General features: G+C 53.8%; 3 protein-coding genes across 6 annotated transcripts in view; all 3 read left to right on the top strand.

Moving 5' to 3' along the window:
- The window catches only part of COL27A1 (collagen type XXVII alpha 1 chain), a 162,479-nt gene extending 156,823 nt beyond the window's left edge, over nt 1-5,656 (top strand). For 2 of the 3 annotated variants that reach the window (XM_075772219.1, XM_075772221.1), the window contains 8 exons: nt 337-354; nt 740-775; nt 1,111-1,137; nt 1,380-1,445; nt 1,830-1,998; nt 2,149-2,258; nt 3,052-3,270; nt 3,864-5,656. In XM_075772219.1, the coding sequence (XP_075628334.1) occupies nt 337-354; nt 740-775; nt 1,111-1,137; nt 1,380-1,445; nt 1,830-1,998; nt 2,149-2,258; nt 3,052-3,270; nt 3,864-4,010 (792 nt within the window). In that variant the 3' untranslated portion in view covers nt 4,011-5,656. Of the gene's footprint in view, nt 1-336; nt 355-739; nt 776-1,110; nt 1,250-1,379; nt 1,446-1,829; nt 1,999-2,148; nt 2,259-3,051; nt 3,271-3,863 lie in introns of those variants that run through there. The other variant, XR_012838465.1, reaches the window with a different exon arrangement.
- Nucleotides 5,657-8,444: 2,788 nt separating this feature from the next.
- Nucleotides 8,445-10,954, top strand: LOC104643856 (alpha-1-acid glycoprotein). The gene is made up of 6 exons (XM_075772416.1): nt 8,445-8,600; nt 9,269-9,411; nt 9,610-9,680; nt 10,029-10,130; nt 10,381-10,481; nt 10,693-10,954. Exons 1-6 carry the CDS (start codon nt 8,490-8,492, stop codon nt 10,753-10,755), a joined length of 591 nt encoding a protein of 196 aa, XP_075628531.1. The 5' UTR covers nt 8,445-8,489; the 3' UTR covers nt 10,756-10,954.
- Nucleotides 10,955-12,030: 1,076 nt separating this feature from the next.
- LOC104642276 (alpha-1-acid glycoprotein 8-like) lies at nt 12,031-17,446 on the top strand. 2 transcript variants are annotated; one of them, XM_075772217.1, is made up of 6 exons: nt 12,031-12,201; nt 12,761-12,903; nt 13,583-13,656; nt 14,496-14,606; nt 15,388-15,491; nt 17,295-17,446. In XM_075772217.1, the coding sequence occupies exons 1-6, from the start codon at nt 12,103-12,105 to the stop codon at nt 17,427-17,429; spliced, it is 666 nt and encodes a 221-aa protein (XP_075628332.1). In that variant the 5' UTR covers nt 12,031-12,102; the 3' UTR covers nt 17,430-17,446. The 2 variants fall into 2 exon arrangements, with proteins under 2 accessions (XP_075628332.1, XP_075628333.1); XM_075772218.1 differs by lacking the exon at nt 17,295-17,446 and adding an exon at nt 17,098-17,261.
- The last annotated feature ends 1,805 nt before the right edge of the window (nt 17,447-19,251 follow it).

Raw genomic sequence — 19,251 nt, 5'->3', positions numbered from 1 at the left:
ATATTTCTAACAAGCCGGAGTGCTGCCTCTGCTGCTCACTGTTTTCCAGCTCCGTGGGCACAGCAGAGGACAGCGTGCTGGCGGGGACCCGAGCCCCAGAGCCAGCATTTGCCGGTGTCAGGGCCATCAGCATCCTTTGCTGCAATAACCTCTCTGCCACTGCCAGACATCACTGGGCCCCTGTTTTCACTGTCCTTCCAGTGCAGCACCCAGCCCTTGCGCAGGCACCTGGGGAACAGCACGTGGCTGCACGGGGAGATTTTGGGTTATTAATGAGCACTTTCTGACAGCTTCTTCCTTTTTTTTTTTTTTTTTTTCTTTGTTTTCTCCCTGCAGGGTCTGCAAGGTCCAAGGGTAAGTATTTGAAATCACTTTTTCTGCCTAGTATCTTGTGTTTAAATAAAACAGTTGCTTTTAGGAAATGTAAAGCTGCAGGGTGGGTAATTGTGCACAGGGGGAATGTGATAAATACCTGGGGATGTGGCGTTAATGGGAGTTAAGGAGCAGAGGGCTGGGAGCAAGGGATGCAGTAGAAATGGACCAGTGCAGACAGATGCACCCAGAGCTGGGAGACAGAGGAAATGGGGCCATCGCCTGAAGGGTTTGAGGGAGAAGATGCTGTAAAATGGCAAAAACCTGGAGGATTTCAGCAGGGAACAGATTCGTGCTGGTGACAACCATGAGAAATGGAAATACAAACTGGAGACATTTCACTAACCGATGCCACTCTGTCTTTAAGGGTCCTCCAGGCCCACGAGGACACCCTGGCCCTCCGGTACGTATATGTGGAAAGAGTTCAAAGACGTTATTGAAACAAGCTAAAATTATTCCCGTGATACTCTCCAGAGGGAACTGCTCACTCACTGGAAATTATAGCTTTGCCCCATTCCTCGTATGCAAAACTGTGCGTGTGAATGGACTAGTGTTTCTTGCGCTTTAGTCCAGACCATCTCCAAGTATTTTATAGAGACAGCATTGTTGCCTCTCTCACTCATCTGCATTGAGGGATTCCAGGGGAAAGAGGATTTCAAAAGGACGTGACTGGATATCTTTGCAATAGTGACTGTCCATCTTTCTGGCTGATGCCCCTTTTTTTGCTTTGATTTCTAGGGACCACCAGGAATTCCAGCCTCATTTGTAAGTTGCTGTTTTCTATACGTTTGTTAATGATGGTAATAAGTCATGCAGAGCCAAGGTGCTGATGGAACATCCAGAAAGAGCTGCTGGGACCCTGGAGACACACACTCAGGTCCAGCAAGAGATGCTGTGTTAGCAGAGCAACACTTGAATCGCAGCCCTAGACCGAGAAGCATTTGCTTGCATCAGGGCACGTTTGGCTTCTAACAATCTCAGTTACCATCTTTTTCACCCCACTCTAGCAACAAGACGGCTTTGGGGCAGCTTTCCAGACGCTAATCGACTCAAACACCGCGTTCAAGACAGAGGTACGAGGGTACTTTTGAACTCACTGGTCTTTGCTGGAGCTGGAAGGAGGCGACGGTCACAGCGTTTGTGTGCTTAAAGTTTATACACCCAAAGCTCTGGTTTGTCACTGTTCTCATGGAATATCTGGGGTTTATGCATGAAAAGATCCAGTTAAAGGATGTGGTTCTGTTACGTTACGCATTTGTGAAGCTTCAAACCTCATGGCATTGCCATTGTGACTTTGCCAGCGCTTGAGAGATGTCCTGTTCAGGACAGTGCAAGGCTCGCCGGCACAGCCTGTCTTTGGCAGACCGAGTTTTCCCAGAGATAAAGCAGAAACCCTCGTGGTTACAGCACCCGGTGCCTCCCAAGGCCCAACTGACCTTGCCTCCTTTCCTCTCCAGGGTTACCAACATCCAGACCTTCTCATGCTGGACCACGGAGGGGAGATCTTTAAGACTCTACACTACCTCAGCAACCTCATTCAGAGCATCAAAAGACCCCTGGGAACCAAGGAAAACCCTGCACGCATCTGTCGAGACCTCATGAACTGTGAACAGAAGATGAACGATGGTAGGAAGCCCTGAGTGTGCAAAGGCTGCATCCTCCATAAGGCCGTTTCACATGGCTGGGACCAGTGATGCAGAAATCAAAACTTTCCTTTTCTCCTTCACAGAAAAGTTTAAGTGTCCTTGTTAATCCCTGAATCCTCCATTTCTTCAGGTATGTACTGGATCGACCCAAATCTTGGCTGTTCCTCGGACACCATACAGGTCATCTGTAACTTCACCAATGGTGGGCAGACGTGTCTCAGCCCCATCACCGTCTCCAAGGTACACACAGATTGACCCCAGCACGGCATTTCCCATACTACTATTACGAAATATTTACCCAGGGGGGTGTTGTCCCAGAACACCGGACGGTGATCACTATGACACAGCATGCTGGTTTCTCCTCGAAGCAGAGCTGGTGTAGCTCTGACATTCAGGACTGCTCTCATGCAGTTAAAAAATATACCTAAGAGTGTTGTTGACTCTTGTCAAGACAGAGCAGTACAGTTCCAGCAATGTTTAATTAACCCATAACCTTAACAGAGGCCAGTAATTTTGCAAACACGCTGCTCCCAAATGCTTTGTTGAATTAACTTATGTTCAGGTCACTCTCCCATTTTGTTTTCTGCCACCTGAGAAAGCAAGGTCAGCTTCAATATACAAGTTTTCAGTGAAGCTAACGCTACAGGATTTTTCTTGAGGAAGCACCTGTACCAAAACTACCAATAACAATATCTGGGTTCATCTGCAGATGACCTAGAACCTGCTGCTTTGCAGAAGCGTGTATTGAATTCGAAGTTTACATTACGTTCCTCCTACTTAAAGACCTGCCAGTTTGTTCTGAAAAATAAAGGACCTGCTGTGTCCCCATGAAAACTTTCCAGATTGACTTGGCATCTGGCCCTTATGCCCATACTCACGCCAGATCCAGTTCCGGACATCCGTGCATGGCCGCCTCCAGACCTAAGCAGAGTACAGAGACCACCTTTGCTGTCACACCTTGGCCTAACCCTGCGCTAGCTCCCTCCAGCCCCGCTGCAGGGGCTTCGCCCTAACATCTCTGTCACCTTCACAGCTAGATTTTGACATCGGTAGAGTCCAGATGAACTTCCTCCGCCTCCTGAGCTCAGAGGTGGTGCAGCACATCACCATCCACTGCCTGAATACCTCCGTCTGGCGGGAAGGATCAGCCGAGAAACCGTCGGAAAAAGCCGTGCGCTTCAGGGCCTGGAACGGACAGATGTTTGAGGCAGACGGGCAGCTCCGGCCAGAAGTGGCAGCTGATGATTGCAAGGTACGTTGCTGCGAAAGCGGGGAGAGGTGGAGAGAAACGCCGGGCTGAACCCACTCAGGGCACACGGCGAGACTCCAGTTACACCTGTGCTTCTTATTCTCCCCCAAAGAAGGGGGAGAAGGGTCTAGTTTACCTGTTCACCACTTTAATTTTCCAGTCCGAGGTGCTATGGTGGCTCCTGTTAAGTAGATCGCCTTCAAACAGAAAGCAAAGATTAAATTCCCAAGTTAGGCGTCACGTGTAGCAGCAGTTAAATGGCAGAAGGGGGAACTGCCACCCGAAGGCGACGGCCTCGGCTCGTCCTGATGGCACACTGAGGCGGCAGCCGTGCGGCTGCATTTCGGGTTTGCCGCATTACGAGTTTGTGTTTGCTGATGCCGTTTTAAGCTCAGTTTCCATCAACTCAACCTGGATAAAGGTTTCCCCAAAGTGCTTTCTGAGCCTCACCCCAGTCCTGCTCAGCCCAAAGGACAGCCCCTGGTCTCACGCAGGGCTTTTCAAGCTTCTACCCTCGTGAAACGCATTCCTTTCCAGCGGGATTCGCCCCCCTCCAGTTAAACGCCTTTTTCTGTCTTTCCCTCCTCCCTGCACAGATCAAGGATGGACGGTGGCATCGGACTCTCTTTTCATTTCGGACACAGGACCTCCAGCAGCTGCCAATCGTCAACATCTACAACCTTCCCCCATCCGAGCCAGGAAAGCAATATCACCTCGAGGTCGGCCCCGTGTGCTTCCTTTGAACAAAGCCATCGAAACCGGGCTCCAAGGCTTTGACCCCCCGTTTGGCCTATGTCTTTACACAGGCTCTCCCACCTCTCTGCAGCAAGGACAGCTGGGCTGTATCTTTTGGGTCAACTCTTGCTCTAGCCTTTGGCTCAAGGTCTCAAAGAACCCGTGATCTACTGAACTCAGCAGATTGTTGAAAGGAGGAATAACAAGGGCGTAGGGGAAGCGGGTATCAGGCGGGACGTGAACAGTGAAAAGGGATCAGGGGACTAGATGTTGCAAGCGATTCCACACACAAAGCTCTTTCCATGACCAAAGAAAATATTGAGAGAAACCTCAAGCAACTTGCAGCGTGTGTGGTTTGGTTTTTTAGTTTGTGGTTTTTTTTTTTACCCCAGCTGCCCCCCATTTCATCTTACCTGGTTCCTGAGTTACCAAATGTTCTTTCCATTGAAAAGTAATTAAAAGATAGAGCTTCCCTCTCAGAGCTCGTCGCCTTCTGGATGGCCACGTGCTGCATCAGGTCTCCCAGGCGGAGCTGCAAGTTGAATCTGGCTGCTCTGTGTACCGGAAGCATTTTGATGTGCAATAGTAGAAGAAACAAAATATATATATTATATTATTTAAAGCAAAAAAGAAAAAGAAGAAAAAAAAAAAAAACAGAAAAAAAAAAATGTTCCTCCTTCCATGGGTGAGTTTAATCAACATCCCTTCTCATGTGTTGTGTTGGGGTAGGGGAGAGTCCCGAAGCCGAGAGGGGGGAATGGAAGGAGGAGAGGGGAAGAGATTGGTGCTAAAATAGAGAGAGAGGATGGGCTCGTCTGATTTGTTTCTACCTCTCACTGTGAAATTTCTGGTGCTCTTAAAAAAGTGTATTTTATATATATGACTTTAAACTATTTAAGGTTGTGAAGGTGCTACAGTGTCTTGCCACAGACCCAAAAAAAAAAGCCCGTAGGGCCATCTCTCTAGGAAGAGAGGAGGTTCCGATCTACAGCTAAATCAGAGGAACGGTCACCTTTAAAGGGATCCTTTAATTGCCATGGATGTCAAGCATGCACAACAACTCAAAGCGTGTCCAAATTAACTTACAGCATATTTTAAAAGCAAATTTGGGTTTTATTTGTTTTGGTTTGTTGTTTGTTTTTTTTTTTTTTAAATCAGCACTTCACTGCTTTGGGAGGGGAGTGAGGGATACAGCTCATCTGGAAGCACTGAGCCTCAGAGAGAGCTAGTTTTGAGTCGGTTGTCATGTAACTAGTTTTGCTGCAGTCGCAGTGGCCACACGTCCGTGCCGGCTTGCGCGGGCAGCGATTCCCTGGTCTAAGCTCATATTTAAACCCAGCTCTGCAACCCTTCTGTCTGGCCCCTCTGTCAAGACTGGCATGATGGTACCTTGTTCCAGAACCCAGCCGGGCTTGGAGGGGGTTTGTTTTGTTAAGTTTTGTAGAAATTTAGTCTCTATATGTAAATTTGGAGGATTTTTTTTTTTTTAAAGAGGATAATTATGGTAATCTTTAATTCTATATAAGGAATAATATTGATGTAATCGGAGCTGTACTGTATCGGAAACGCTTCAGTGCCTGTTTGGAGTTTTCTTGTCTCATATGGACTATGGATTTTATTTTTTTGAGGAAAAAAAAAATTATATGTGAGTCTCTCTTTGCGTATTCTTTTTTTTTTTTTTTTTTTTTTTTTTTAATACTGCCTGCTGGTTGGTTTCCAACAACCATCGGAAAAGGTTAACAAGATCTGTCCCAAATACCTCACCCTCCGCGCAGCCCTGCCTCCGCTCAGGAATACCTCACCCCTGCGGGCCGGCTCGCCCCGGCACCCCCCGGCCAAAATCACCGTCACTCATCGCCCGCTTGCTGCCTCCCTCTGCACACACACTCCCGCGCTCCGGGTTTCTCCCTCTCTCATCCTCTCGCTGTCGGTTTTGTGTGTTTTCTCGAGGCTGGAGTTACTGTTTGTTCTCATTAAAGCTTTTTTTCTTTTCTCCTACCTTTTTTTTTTTTTCTTGGACTTTAAATAAATATTTAAAACTGAGGCAATGAAATGGGACTGGTATGTGTTTTTTCATTTCTTTATGGGAAACTAAGTGGGTGAGAGGTGCAGAACTAGCCCGTGGGTGCCAACGTTGGCGCAAGAGCCCAGAGACCCCCGCGGAGCACAACACGCACCCCAAAACCTTCCTCTGGTGCCAGTCACGCAGCACGACCTGCCCAACCCTCAGCATGACGCTGAAGCCACGGCAAGGCTGGGGTCCCGATGGCTCCCCACTGCCCCGCCAGCCTGCTCCTCGTCCACAGCCCCTCATTTCCACAAGAGTAAAAGAAAAAAAAAATAGAAAAAGAAAAAAGAAAAACAAAAAACTTTTTCATTGCTGAAGCCCAAATCACACCTCAATTGCTCCAAGCTGACTTTGAAACCCGACTTCTTGCTTAGGAGGTCGCCTGGCCCCAGCCCAGCCTCAGACTAAAACCCCGTGGCTGCCTCTGCCGCACTGGGACGGCAGCGAAGCCCCCGTGGGCTCGAGCCAGGGGAGGGGGAACATGGGGGTGCCCCCCACCCCCCGTTACACCGGCTCGCGGGAGCTGCCTTGGCTGGTCCCGGGTTGCGTCAGGGGCAGCGGGAAGGGGCACCGCCGTGTTTGCTCACCCCACGCTGCAACCCTTCCCGGCAGCGCTCCTGCGGCTGGAGGGGCCGAGGGACCCCCCCCGGGCACGGCGGGGGCTGCTGGGCGACGGTGCCAGGTCAGCTTTGGCAGCACGTTAAAAACCGGCTCGTTCGGGGGCTGACCGTCTCCCACGTGAGCCAGCCATTCCTGAAACACGCTGCTTGTGGTCAGGGAAAAAGCAAACACATTTAATAACTAAATCAATGCACTTAATTATGAGGCCAAAGTTGGAGGAGATATAAATCGCTGTTAAACAGAGAGATTCTGCATTTAAAGAAGTTGTAATTTATTTATTTCGTTAAACACCTGAGCCCACTGCACTGGTTGTCCTCTGCCTCATACCACCACCCCCCAGCCAGCATTTATTAAACAAGTCCCTGTTTCTATCAGTTATTTTAGATTCCTTAAAATAATCAGCTATGTACGTTATCAGCATCCACAGCCCAAAGGCCACGGTATCCTGCAAGGCTGGGCTGAGACAAGCAACAAGCACCGCAAGGCCACCGGCACGCAACAGGGAGCTCGGCTGGAAAGGGTAAACCCACCCCACCCCACACCCCACCCCACCCCCACCCCCCCCCAAATTTCCTGGCTTTGGGGATCCCACGGAGCTGCCGTCGGCTCAGGCACCGGGGCAGGACAGTGGCACCACTGGGCAGAGGGAGGAGATGGTGGGTGGGGGCTGGTTTGTTTTTAAATGGTGCAACTTATCATGGATTCGTAGGATGGCTTGGGTTAGAGGAGACCTTTAAAGACCAGCTTGTCCAACCCCCTGCAATGAGCAGGGATGTCTCCAGCTACATCAGGTTCCTCAGCGCCCCGTCCGACCTGACCTTGAATGTTTCCAGGGATGGGGCATCTACCACCTCGCTGGGCAACCTGTGCCAGCGTCTCACCACCCTCCTTGTAAAAAAATTGTTTCCTTAAATCTAGTCTAAATCTACCCTGCTTTAGTTTAAAACCACTACCCCTTGTCCTACCCCTACAGCTCCTACTAAAAACTCTGTCCCCATTTTTCTTATAAGCCCTCTTTAAGTATTGAAAAGCTGCAATAAGGTCTCCCCGGACTCTTCTCTTCTCCAGGCTCAACAACCCCAACTCTCTCAGCCTGTCCTCACAGGAGAGGTGCTCCAGCCCTCGGATCATCTTCCAGCAGCTCCATGTCTTTCCTGTGCTGAGGACTCCCAGCTTGTACGGGACCTACCCCTGCTGTGCGCACCGACCGGCAGGGCCAGGTCGCGGCCCCATCCCCAGCAGCATCCCCAAGCTCGCCACCCCAATACCCGCTCCACCCCGCCCCCGAGAGCACACCCCAACACCGGCCCCATGTCCCAGCGAGGAGCGAGGCCGGTGAAGACCTGAAGCCCTTACAGCACCGCAGATGAGCAGCCACCACCCAACCACCACCGCGGGGATTTATTTGCCTGTGAAGGAAAACCACAGCCAGGTGACATTTGGTGCACCCGCTTGTAAACACACCTGGAGCCGGCTGAGCACTTTGCCAGGCAGCCACAAAATTAATTGCAGTTTTCAAAAACAAAAGCCTGCATTGGTGAAATATGTTCAGGGATTTTTTTTTTTTTTGTTGGTTGGTTTTGGTTTTGTTTTTTTTCATCTTTTCTGCTGGAGAAATCCAAGCTTTTGCAAGTTTAATTTCCTCCACCTGCTATTGCTTCATGCCTGAGCAAACAGCCCAGCAGCCAAACAAGCACATCGGGGCTGGGGACGTCCAGCTTTGCAGGCGGCCGTATATAAGGGACAGAGCGGAGCCCCATCCCGTCAGAGCAGGAGCCTCCTCCCAGCCGGCCAGGCAATGCTGGCCTCCCTCACCCTCCTCCTGGGGCTGCCGCTCGCCCTCGCCGCCGAGACCCCCACCTGCGCCCCGCTCGTCCCGGTCACCTTCGACAATGCCACCATCCCTGGGGTAAGCGCTGCCCTCAGCCGGGACGCCCATCCTCGCCTTTCCTACCGGCTCTGACGATAGCAGTTACAGGTCTGGGAAGAGGTTATGAACCCGGTCGGCAGCTGATGCTTATCTCACTGCCTGTCCGGCCTTATTTTCCTAAACAATCAAGACTGCTGCACAGGAGCGTGGGGACACGGTGAAGCCTTGCAGCTCTGCACCCGTAAATTTGTGAGCAGGCGCTTCTGGCGGGGGGGTGGGTCCTGCTTCCATCTCGCCATGCAAACCAGGCTGGGCAGTGCCGTCCCCAGTGCTTCGCTGGCCTGTTTTAAGCTCTTCGAGTGATGGGGACTGGGGTCACAAGTATCCATCCGCAAAATCCTTCACTGCATGAACAGAGTTTAGTCCTTTGGGGTGTTTAATGCGAGGAAAGCACCGAGAGCTGGGCACAGAGCAAGAGGCACACGACCGCAAGCTGGCTGTCCCAGGAGCTGGAGCGTCACCTCAGCGGGGAGGGGACAAAACCAAGAGCCCCTCAGCCAGCCCGGATCGTGCCCAGGGCGGTCACCTACCCGGGGTGCTCACGGCCGTGGGACAGGGCAGAGTGTTTGTTTTCACTCGCACGGTGCCCACGGGTGAACCCGGCATGGCCCCACCCCAACCCCTCCTCGCTCCCGTCTTCTCCACAGCTCCTGGGATGGTGGTTCTACATCACCGGCGCCTCCAAGTACCCACCTCACCTGGCAGAGCTGAAGGAGGTGAAACACGCGACTTTTTCCTTCTCTCCCAGCAGCCACAAGGACGAGCTCAACGTCACCGAAATCGTGAGACTGTAAGGACAGGGACTCACCCCCTCAACCCCCATCCCCAGGGGCACTTCCACCCACTGGTACCATCCTCTGGGCTGAGCCACCCCCACAAATTTGAGGCTGTAGAGCAGCTATGCCATATTTATTGACGCTCTGAACCCCTTGGGTTTGGTTGGGGCAGTGTGGGGGTGTTTGCCCCATCTGAGCTCTCTGTCCCACAGGAACGAGTCGTGCGTGGTGAGGAACACCAGCAAGATCCAGGTCATTTGGCACAACTCCACCCTGGTGCACGGTAAAGCCCCGGCCACGGTGTGGGGATGGGGGGGGGAATTGGGGGGGGGAGCACCAGAGCCGCACCTTGCACCCTCCTGCTTCTGCCGCCCCTCCCCGGTATTTGGCACCCTGAGCCCCCAGTACCAGACCATTTTACATCTAAAAACATGTCTGGAGGTGGGGGAAAAGATTTCCCTCACCCCATGCAATGGGTACGACAACGCTGTGGGGGGGAACCCAACCGGGCCCCACCGGGACAAGTCTCCTGGGGTAAAGTCTGAGCAGCCGCTGCCAGCTCTGCCTGCACTGGGCCCCGCATGGGGCCACACTCCCCAACGGGGCACCCTGCTCTGCCCGTGCCTTCCAGTTGATGACCAGGTGCTTTCCATGGCCGAGCTGATCCAAAGCGACAAGGACCTGCTGATACTGAAGTACTTGAACGCCGACTTCCTGGGTCTGAGCCTCTCCGGTGAGTGGACGCAGCCAGACCCACGGGGCACGGCCCACCCCGATGGGCACGGGCATCCCCCGTCCTCGCAGGTGGGGCAAAGAAAAGCCCCTTTTCCCCAGTACGGGGAGGGGAAAAGTGTGGGTGGGCGGGCAGCAAGCTCCCCATCTGCACCACAGGGATCACCAGGGAGCAGAGCACCCCCTAAAACTCACTTCTTGTTGGGTTTTTTTTTCCCCCTTTCTCCTTTTGCCGCCTGTTTCTCTGACAGCACGGACGCCCAACGTGAGCAAGGAGCACCTGGAGGAGTTCAAAGCCCACCTGCACTGCCTGGGCTTCACCGAGGAGGAGATATTCCCCACTTCAGAAAAGGTCTGAACCCTCCCCAGGGTGGGGGACCCCCAGCCTGGGCCAGGTCCTGCCACCGGCTGAGACGAGGGTCCCGAGGTTGGGGGTGTGAGATCGGTTGTCGCGTCGTCGTTCCCCCCCCCCCCGCAGCCCCTTTTCTCCCCGGTTGTTCCCGGCTCTTGGGGCGGTTTTGGGGCGAGGAGGCACCGACAGCCGCTCTCCCCCTGTCCCGCAGGATGCCTGTCCCCTGCCTGGGGAGAAGACGGGCGAAGGCGACAAGGAGCCACACCTGGCGTAACCCCCCCACTGCCCGGTCGGCCGCTCCATCCTCATCCTCCTCCAGCCCTTCAACAGGGACGGCCCCACAGGCCGGCCCCAGCTGGGCTTGGCTCAGCCTCAGGACTTTCTAACAACGTTTCATTTTTTTCCTCCTGAATGAAACGTGTGGTTTTTCCTGTTCTCACCCGGACCCAAAATAAACCCCCTCGTGACAACCACCTGCCGCTCCTGCTGCGTCCTCGCCGGGAGCATGAGCAGGTGTCGTCCCCCCCCACTCTGCCCACGATGCCGCAACTCCGAATCCGCTGAGAACCGTGACAAGCCCCGGACAAACCCCCAGCCAGGCCAAGCGTGGCAGCGGGCACAGAGATGCTCATCCCTCCCGCCGGCCGCCGTGGGGCATGGGGATGCCAGCACCCACCCCTCATCCCTGACCCCGTGGGGATACGCACAAACCCACCGACCCCCTTTGGGTTTCCTCCACCTTGACTCAAACCAACCAAGGCGGTTTTAGCACCCAAACATTCCACCCTGAATTTTTCAAGCCAAATCCCACGACACTCCACCTGCACCAGGGGCTTGTGCAGGTCACAGGGGGTGGGGGTGACATAGGGTGACATCGTGGCTTCCCCGGGTGTCTCTGAACGAGGAGGGAGGGAGAGGATGGGAAAAACCATCACCCGGGGCCAGACCGAGGGAATTGGGGATGCTCTGCTACCAGAGAGGGAAAAGCAAACAGGATTAAAGCCAGAAAAGCAGGTCCTGCCCTGCTCCGGCACAGGGACAGAAGCAGGATGGCGGGTCGGGGGGGCCATTGCAGGGGATGCATCCAGCAGGATGGGGGTGACCTCCTGGAGCCCTTTCAGCCCCATTTTTGTGGCCTGCTTTGGCAAGGACAGCAAAACCACCTTCCCTTCTCTTTGAAGCCCCCCTGGGCTTCGCCTGAGGTGGGGGTGGCTGCAGCCCGGCCAGTGCCGGGGCAGGGGGGCTGCACAGTGCCTCGTTAGCAGAGCAAGAGGCAACTACAGCAGCTGCTCATGGGGAAGCCAATGGGCAAATTTAGGGCAGATTTAAATTTAAATGCACTAGCATCACCCGCATCACCTCCGGCCACGCCGACAGCCTCCAGCTATCGATGCTCACCGCTGGTGGCCGCAGCCGAGGCCGGGGCAAATGCCAAGCTCGGAGCTGGGCACGCGGCTCTTCTCTGGGCAACGTCCCCAAAAAGTGCTGGTTGCGTCACCGCGTGGAGCCGGCAGCTTCCGGCACGTCCTGTGCCCCCCCCTCACAGGGCTGTGAAAGCAAACAGCCGAGCGAACGCGTCCGTCTGTCCGGAGCTTCGCTCGCTCCTTGCTGCTGGGCAGTCATGGCGGCGGTTGTTGCCATCCTCAGCCTCACGGCGCTGCTGCCCACGGCTGCTTTCCCCTGCGGAGCCCCGCGCCCGGACAACACCACGGCGTTGAAGGTAGGAGGGACCCAAGCCCTGGAGGGGTGGCCCACTCCTGCAGCGAGTTTGTGGGTGCTCTGCTAAGCCTCACTCTCCTCCTGGGGAAGGGGGAACCCGCCCCTGCTCCTCCTGGCACATCCGCCAAGGCAACCTCTGCAAAACACCTGGAACAAACAGGAAACACATGCTTTCCAAAACACCCCAAATTACTCACTTTTCTCATGGTTCCCCAGCAAGTCCCAGAGACGACCTCAAAACAAAGCGGGGCCTGGCTGCGTATTTTTTGGTGCAAATCCAACCCCCCCCAGCAGCACAAGGCCGCCCTGGCCCTGCCGCACCACGCAGGGGCACCGAGCCAGCGCCAGCACTGTTTCCCAATCCCCACGGTCCGCTATTCCCCCCCCACACGTTTACACAGGTCTCATTGCGTTGCTGCCCGTGAGGTGCAAGAGGCAGAACTGGCAGAGGCCTGAGGTCAAAAATAACAATTTTACCCCGGGGAGGGTGGAAATATCTTCCCCAAAGCTCCCCCTGCAAACCCGAAAGCTCTCACCGCCCTGCCCCTCTCTCCCCACAGCTGCTGGGGACGTGGCTGTACGTGGCTGGGGCTGCCCAGTTCCCCCAGCACCTCCTGGAGATGCTGCTCATCGACCACGGCCACCTCCACGTGGAGCCCTGTGCCGGCGAGCAGGAGCTGCTCATCACCCAGCGCGTGGCCATGTGAGATGCAACCCCCCGGGTCCCCCCACCCCAACCCATCTCCTCCCACGTGCTGCAGCCCCCGCAGCCATTTCGACACAAGCTGTGAACACGGTTTCATACTGGTTTTCCCAAGGAGAGTCGCTCCCGGCTGCTCCGTGCATGCTTTCCCATTCCCCATCTTCCTCACCCATTCTTTTATTTATTTATTTCAACCGCCCCCAGGTTTAGGTAAATTTTCCAGGGCACAGAGGTCTTGCAGACACCAACCCCTGCAGGCAGGCAAGAAGACCTCTCTGGAGGAGAAGACCTTTCCAGGGATCCGTGCGCCGTGGCTGCTAACTCTGCCCCGCACCGAAAGCTGTTTCCTCCCCAGGGTCAGACTTTAAGGGGATGGATTTTTCTGTGCCGACACAGGCAGCTCTTCGCTGCTTCAGTTCTTTTGGGGTGGAAAACATCTCGGCACCGAGGAGCCCTTCAGCCAGGCAAGGCTGAGAGCAGGAGCTGCAGGTGGAGGTCAGACAAATGCATAGGGGAAAAGATCGGGAGCCGTTAACCCTGCGCAGGAGCTGGCACAGCCGGGTCCCCATCCCACAGCCGGGGCCGGAGCCCAGTCCAGGGCTTTGCTGGTGCTTTCCAGCCCATGGGGGGGTCTCTGCTTTCCTTCCCCTCATCACCCTCTTCCCCTCTTTCTCTCCAGAGGGGACCAGTGTCTGACCAACAACTCCACCTACTTCAAAACCGCTGTCGGTAACACCACGCTGGTGAAGCACGGTGAGCAGTGGGCGCTGGCGGGGGCAGCTATCGGTGTTATCACCCAGTCTGTTTTTCGGACGGGCTGAGACAGGCGAAGGGCCCATGTCGATGTTTTACATCGTCTGATGCATTTTATTCCCGGGTTGCTTTGTCCATCTGAAGCCTCGGTGGACTCCAAACAGCTCCCCAGGGCCGGGGGCACCCTGGGTCAGTCCCGCTCCCGGGCCAACCCTGGGATACGCTGGTCACAGCCCCACAACCAAGATGGGTTGGATCCCCCGAAGCAATGCTGTGCGGGGAGCAAGGAGCAAACCTGCTCCCATCCCAAGGAAGGAGCCCACCTCATTTGTAAAGTTATTTTGCAATCCCTCGGGCGGGAAAGGAGGGGAGCATTTATGGCAGGTTCCAGCTCTGAAATCGTTTCCTCCTCACCGAGGGAAGGGAACGAGCCATTTGGGGTGGGAACTGCAAACCCCAGAGCCATGGTTTGCACCGACCCAGCCAAGCCAGCATTGCTGCGAGCAGCGGAGAGTTTCTCCCCATTTTTACAGCCCCCCAAGCTGCCAGGTCAGGCACTCGGGGCCGGACAGACCTGTTCACACCTCGAGCACCAGTGAGCCGCGGTGTCCAGCATATCGCGATGGTGGGACAGGAGCTGGATGGCTTTGGCTCCTTCACGCCCCAGGCCCACATTTAAGAAATACAATTCAAATAAACCCAGAGCCAAACAACTCGCACCACATCATGTCCCCGGGGCTATGGGCATTGCCCCTACCCGGGCTGTGGTTAATCGCTGCTGCAGCACTGAGCGTCTGAATATCGTGGCTGTTCCCAACACTGATTCTGTTCTCTCAAAGCCAAGACCCATCAAACCATGGGGACGCTGACGAACCTCAGCTCAGAAGACATTTTACTTATCCAGTACCAGCTGCAAAGGGAAAGGACGTATTTGGGACTGTATCTCTATGGTATGCAAACTCCATCCTGAAGTAACTTAAAGCTATCGTGGGACACCAAAACACGCACATAAAATTACCAGCTACAACCATACAGCAACTTGGTTTTGTCAACAGTTGGTGATTTTCCTGAGACCGCTGCTCCAGGGGTCACAGTATTTACAAATCCCATTAAAATCTAAATATCTTGGCGGAGCAGAAAGACCAAGTTAAAGACAAAACCCACTTACACCATAAATATTCAAAGAACAGGAAGCAAATACAATTCAGCATCAATATCACTGTAAAATCTCAATATTTTCAAGCCAGCCATGACTTTTCAGTACTTACCTCCCAGGGCAGAGCACGTGGCTCTCCAGTGCTGGCACAGGCAAAGCCGATCAGATGTACCCACAACCCCATAAAGCAGCATTTTAGACCTTGATAAGGCGTCCCACGGCCCTTCCAAGCTGCAAAGCCGTTGCTTAAGAGAGTTCAGAGACACGTAGAAAAAACTGCCTCCATATTCAGCCTCGGTCCCTCCCCAGGAGTGTCAGACTGTGCTGCAACCCCCTTGAAGCAGACAGGACCAGAGCTAACTGAGCAGACGGTTAAAAAAAGGTGATGCCAGAGGTTGGTTTTGTTCGGGTATATTCACCGCAGGGGCGAGAGACCCTGGCAGACGTCACCTCCGCAGCAAACGTTGGTGGGAGCACGGGCAAGAGAGGCAGCGAGGGCAGGGACGTGGCACGAAGGGCCATGCTGAGGCCACCGGTCCATATTTAACGCCTGGCAAATGCTTCTCCTTTTGCAGCTCGAAACCTGAACGTGAGCACAGCCCACCGGGAAGAGTTCGAGCGTCACGCCAAGCGCCTGGGGCTGAGGGAAGAGGAGATCGTGTACGCGCCGTGGAAAACGGTACGTGGCTGCTCACGGGTGGGCGAGGGTTGGCAGAGCTGCCGCAGCCCCCACCCCGGGCAGGGGTGCCGAGACCCCGGGCTGTAGCTCCAGCCATCAAACCAGGGTCTCAGATTGTCAAGGTGGTGGAAATGATTTAAGGGCCTGAGCAAAGGCAGGCTTGCTTCAGCAGTGACGGTGCTTTAAACTAACAGCCCCTGCAGATACGTGACCCCCCAAAGCAAATACCTGCACCTGAACGTCTCCAGTGGGAAGACTGGTAACTGCCTGCCTCCCCCTGCTGGGGGGGGGAAGATAACTAAAGCATGGGATTTTTACCCCAAAATTCCTGATTTTACCCTGAAACTCCTGATTTTGCCCCAGCAGAGGCCAGCGGGCCCCAGGAGCTGCAGCAAGGGGCAGGAGGGGCTGGTGCCCTGGGGCACTGCATGGCCCCGCTTCAGCCCAGGTGGCAACCATTTACAGCCCTAAGAACCTCGGGCTGTTTTCAGATTGGGATTTGCTTTTCCAGCACCCCGAGGTGCTGCGTGATGAGCGGGTTCACAGCCTGGCTGGCTCAGGAAGGTTGCACAAGCCAGCCCTCCTCCTGCCCCAGCGCGGGGGTGTCCAGCACAGAGGCTCCTTTTCGGCTGGGGTCCAGCCCTGAGCTCCCGGCCCCATGGGACACCAGGGAAGAGGCAAAACCCTCCACTCTCACAAAAACAGACTTTTTCCTTTAGTTTTTCTATCAAAACTTTAACTGGACCCAGCCCCTGCCACCTGATTTAGGACATTTTATCCTGCAGATGACCCAGTCCCCGAGCCAGCTTGATGGGGCTCCCTTTTGCAAAGTGGGGGGATGAAAAAAATATCTTACCTTTTTCTGTCCCATCCTGTCCATCCATGTCCTAGCCATTTGCTTGTCAACAGCAGGAGATTCTGAGCTTCCAGAGGTGCCTAAAACCCCACTCTGAGCTGCCAGACTAGACCCAAGACAGCCCCTGACACCCCCCCAGCCTCAAGATGCTTCTTTTAGAACTATCCCAGGGATATTCAGGGGAGCTGGGGACAGGGACACCAGCACAGGTTGAAACTCTCGTGGTGGGGCAGGGACAGGTCTCCTCTCCCCGTTAGGCAATGGGCAGCACCTAGGAGACAGGGCCCAGCTTGCCTAAATCAACAGCGGGCATCTGGATCACATTTAATTTGGGGCAAGATGAATGAAGTTTAGAGAAAGGCAAGTTGAGTGCCAGAACTGTTCATCCTTCCAAGCTCCGGTGCAATTGCTGTTAGCTGAGAAGGGTTTTACACCCAGCGAAGAGACAGGACACCACATCCAAGGAGTAAAATGAATTCAATTAAACAAATGCAGAATAGATTTGGGGGATCTTTGTCGTCAGGCTGAAAGAGATGGATGTGAACAGAGCACCAGAGCAGACACTCACATACCCCTGATCAGGCCAAGGCGCGAGCAGAGCCTAAACCACGCTAATTCCGAGTGCCCGGGTAGCACGAGCTTTTTACTTATTTCTCAACAAGTTTGAATCCTCCTTTCCTTCAGCACACGCTTACTGACCCCCCCAGCACAGCACAGCTTTGCTCCAGAAACCTGCTTTCCTCTTTACAGCACAGGCGTGGAAAATGGCACCAGCAACAGCTCAGCACCTGGACAAACAGTGTCTGTGATTGGGAAGCCCCAAGCTTCTCTAGGCCCTCTTAGACTTATAAGAGAAAAAGGAAAAGAAAATACTTCTTTCTTTAGTAAATTCTCTCCTGGTGGTACACTGGCAGTTTCAACTTATTCTGTTGTCGCTGTTTTGGAAGGAGCTGTGTCAAGTGAAAGAAATGGAAAAAGGAAATAGCTCACGCACGGAGCCCACGGCTGCAGTCACAGCATCACCTCCTCCGGGTACCCGCCAGCCTGGGACTGCGGGTAACTACCACCACATTAAACAATAAACGTCTTGCTCAAACTCTGTGCATTTTGTTGCCGAGATGTGAGAGAGCAGGGCTTCTGAAGGGATCAGAAATGGGGCTTGCAAAAAGAAATTGAACACCCGATTCACCTCATGTGTCACTCAGCAAGGGGCTGGGAAAAGCCAACCCCAGGCAATGAGGGATACAAGACAAGGTGATGCGCAGAAGGTTTTTCAGCACAGACTCAGCTTCACACCAGCTCTACTGAAAAACCAGTATTTAACTAAAGCAGTAATAGAGGCTAACCAGAAGAGGGCAATCATTAACTATTTTAAATAAGTGTGCCAAGCGTTTGATGAGTAACTGGACTATATAGAAGGCTAGAAACTTATCTTTAACTGTACAGTCTGAGAGGAAGAGGGTGCTTACCTGGAAGCCACCACCCAATTCTCTGGAAAGCAGCTTGACTGGCAGCAGTAGCCCAGCTGGGATAGATCTTCCTGCCCAAACCCCTTTGGGGTGGACAGGAGCTTCCTGATAACATTCATCCACAGCAAGGTTTGCAACACAGTATGAGGACACTGAAAAATTGACCTCCTGTCAGGGGCGGAGGGGGTGCTAACCCAACCCAGGCTGGATTTTTACTTCCCTGGAGAAAAAGGTCTTGTTTCTTCATTTCTCAATAAGCTTGGCACCCCAGAGGCAAGAAGGTCCAAGTGCCAAAATTCACGTTGCTCTCCGTGGCCCCGGTCCACCCCCGCGCTCACCAGGCACCTCACGCATCCCCTATCGCACCCCCAGCCCAAAGGGAGGAAAACAGGGTTGCTCGGTGTCTGTGCAAGCGGGGGGTTTAAAGAGACTGCTCTTACTGCATGTATGGAAAGCAATTGTCTGAGCTCTAACCTAGTAATTAAGCAATAAAAATATCTCTCTTCCTTAAAAAGCAAGGAGAGGAGAAAAGCTGGAGGGAACACAGGGAAGAAGAGAGCCCTGCTCCTCCCTCGGTCCCCCCAGGCACCCCTTACCGGGCAGCATTTCAGTTTGAGCCTTTGGCCCGATTCCTGTAGTGGAAAGGCCAAGTATAGCCGATCCCCTCCGGGTCTCAGGACACAGGTATCTGGGCAAGTCCTTGCTTCAGACACAGCTTTATCAGCGTGAGACACAAAACAAAACCCCCCGCCCGGAGGGGCGAGGGCAGGGGGGCGACGGGGGATGCTGCCAGCAGCCTTGGGCCGGCATCAGCAAGCGTCTCAGCTGACCGAAGCTGACACCACTGGAAAGTGGTGGCTCAGATTACAGGGACCCAGACTTAATGAGTAGATTTATAGCTGAAAAAAAGGCCTTGAATTACAATCAAACACATAAGGAACCAACAAACCCAGTCTGGCCCCTGCGGCGAGTTTTGTTAACCATATCAGAGGCCACTTGCACTACCAGCTACGGCTCCTGAATGACCTTCAAGGATAGGTCCTGGTTGGCTTTTTGTTTAAGAAAAAAAAATGTACAAAGCCTTTCTTTTTAAAAACCCCATAAGCCAGGTTCCTTCAAGGGCATAATTGGACTGCAGAATTTCCAGCTTTTCAGGGAAACTTACTTCTCTGAAGAGTTACGGATCTGCACAGATGAGCAAAGTCCAGAAGCACTCAGGGACAGGGTAACAGCACCCAAACATCCCTGACTCATCACTGCCATCGTCAGCCTTGATCTCAGGTTTGCTGGTTTTGCCCTTAATTCTGTCCTCCCAGGTCTTCATAGGGAGAGTCACTCCCAGCGTCAGCATCGTTGGGGAGATTCATCCCAGGAAAAGTCTGGCCGCAAACAGCACCACTAAACCATACTGAGAAAGAGATGCGGACACGGGGTA

Source organism: Balearica regulorum, chromosome 20, assembly GCF_011004875.1.
Source record: "Balearica regulorum gibbericeps isolate bBalReg1 chromosome 20, bBalReg1.pri, whole genome shotgun sequence".
Taxonomy (NCBI): Eukaryota; Metazoa; Chordata; class Aves; order Gruiformes; family Gruidae; genus Balearica; species Balearica regulorum.
This window is presented reverse-complemented; position numbering and strand designations above follow the sequence as displayed.

Bases quoted from the DNA above. Each gene is read 5' to 3' on its own strand.
- LOC104642276 (XM_075772217.1), top strand. From the start codon at position 12,103: ATGGCGGCGGTTGTTGCCATCCTCAGCCTCACGGCGCTGCTGCCCACG. The intron at 14,607-15,387 runs GTATGCAAACTC...CTCCTTTTGCAG, and splicing joins TTTGGGACTGTATCTCTATG to CTCGAAACCTGAACGTGAGC. The intron at 15,492-17,294 runs GTACGTGGCTGC...CTGTTTTGGAAG, and splicing joins TGTACGCGCCGTGGAAAACG to GAGCTGTGTCAAGTGAAAGA.
- LOC104643856 (XM_075772416.1), top strand. From the start codon at position 8,490: ATGCTGGCCTCCCTCACCCTCCTCCTGGGGCTGCCGCTCGCCCTCGCC. The intron at 9,681-10,028 runs GTAAAGCCCCGG...CGTGCCTTCCAG, and splicing joins CAACTCCACCCTGGTGCACG to TTGATGACCAGGTGCTTTCC. The intron at 10,131-10,380 runs GTGAGTGGACGC...TTTCTCTGACAG, and splicing joins CCTGGGTCTGAGCCTCTCCG to CACGGACGCCCAACGTGAGC.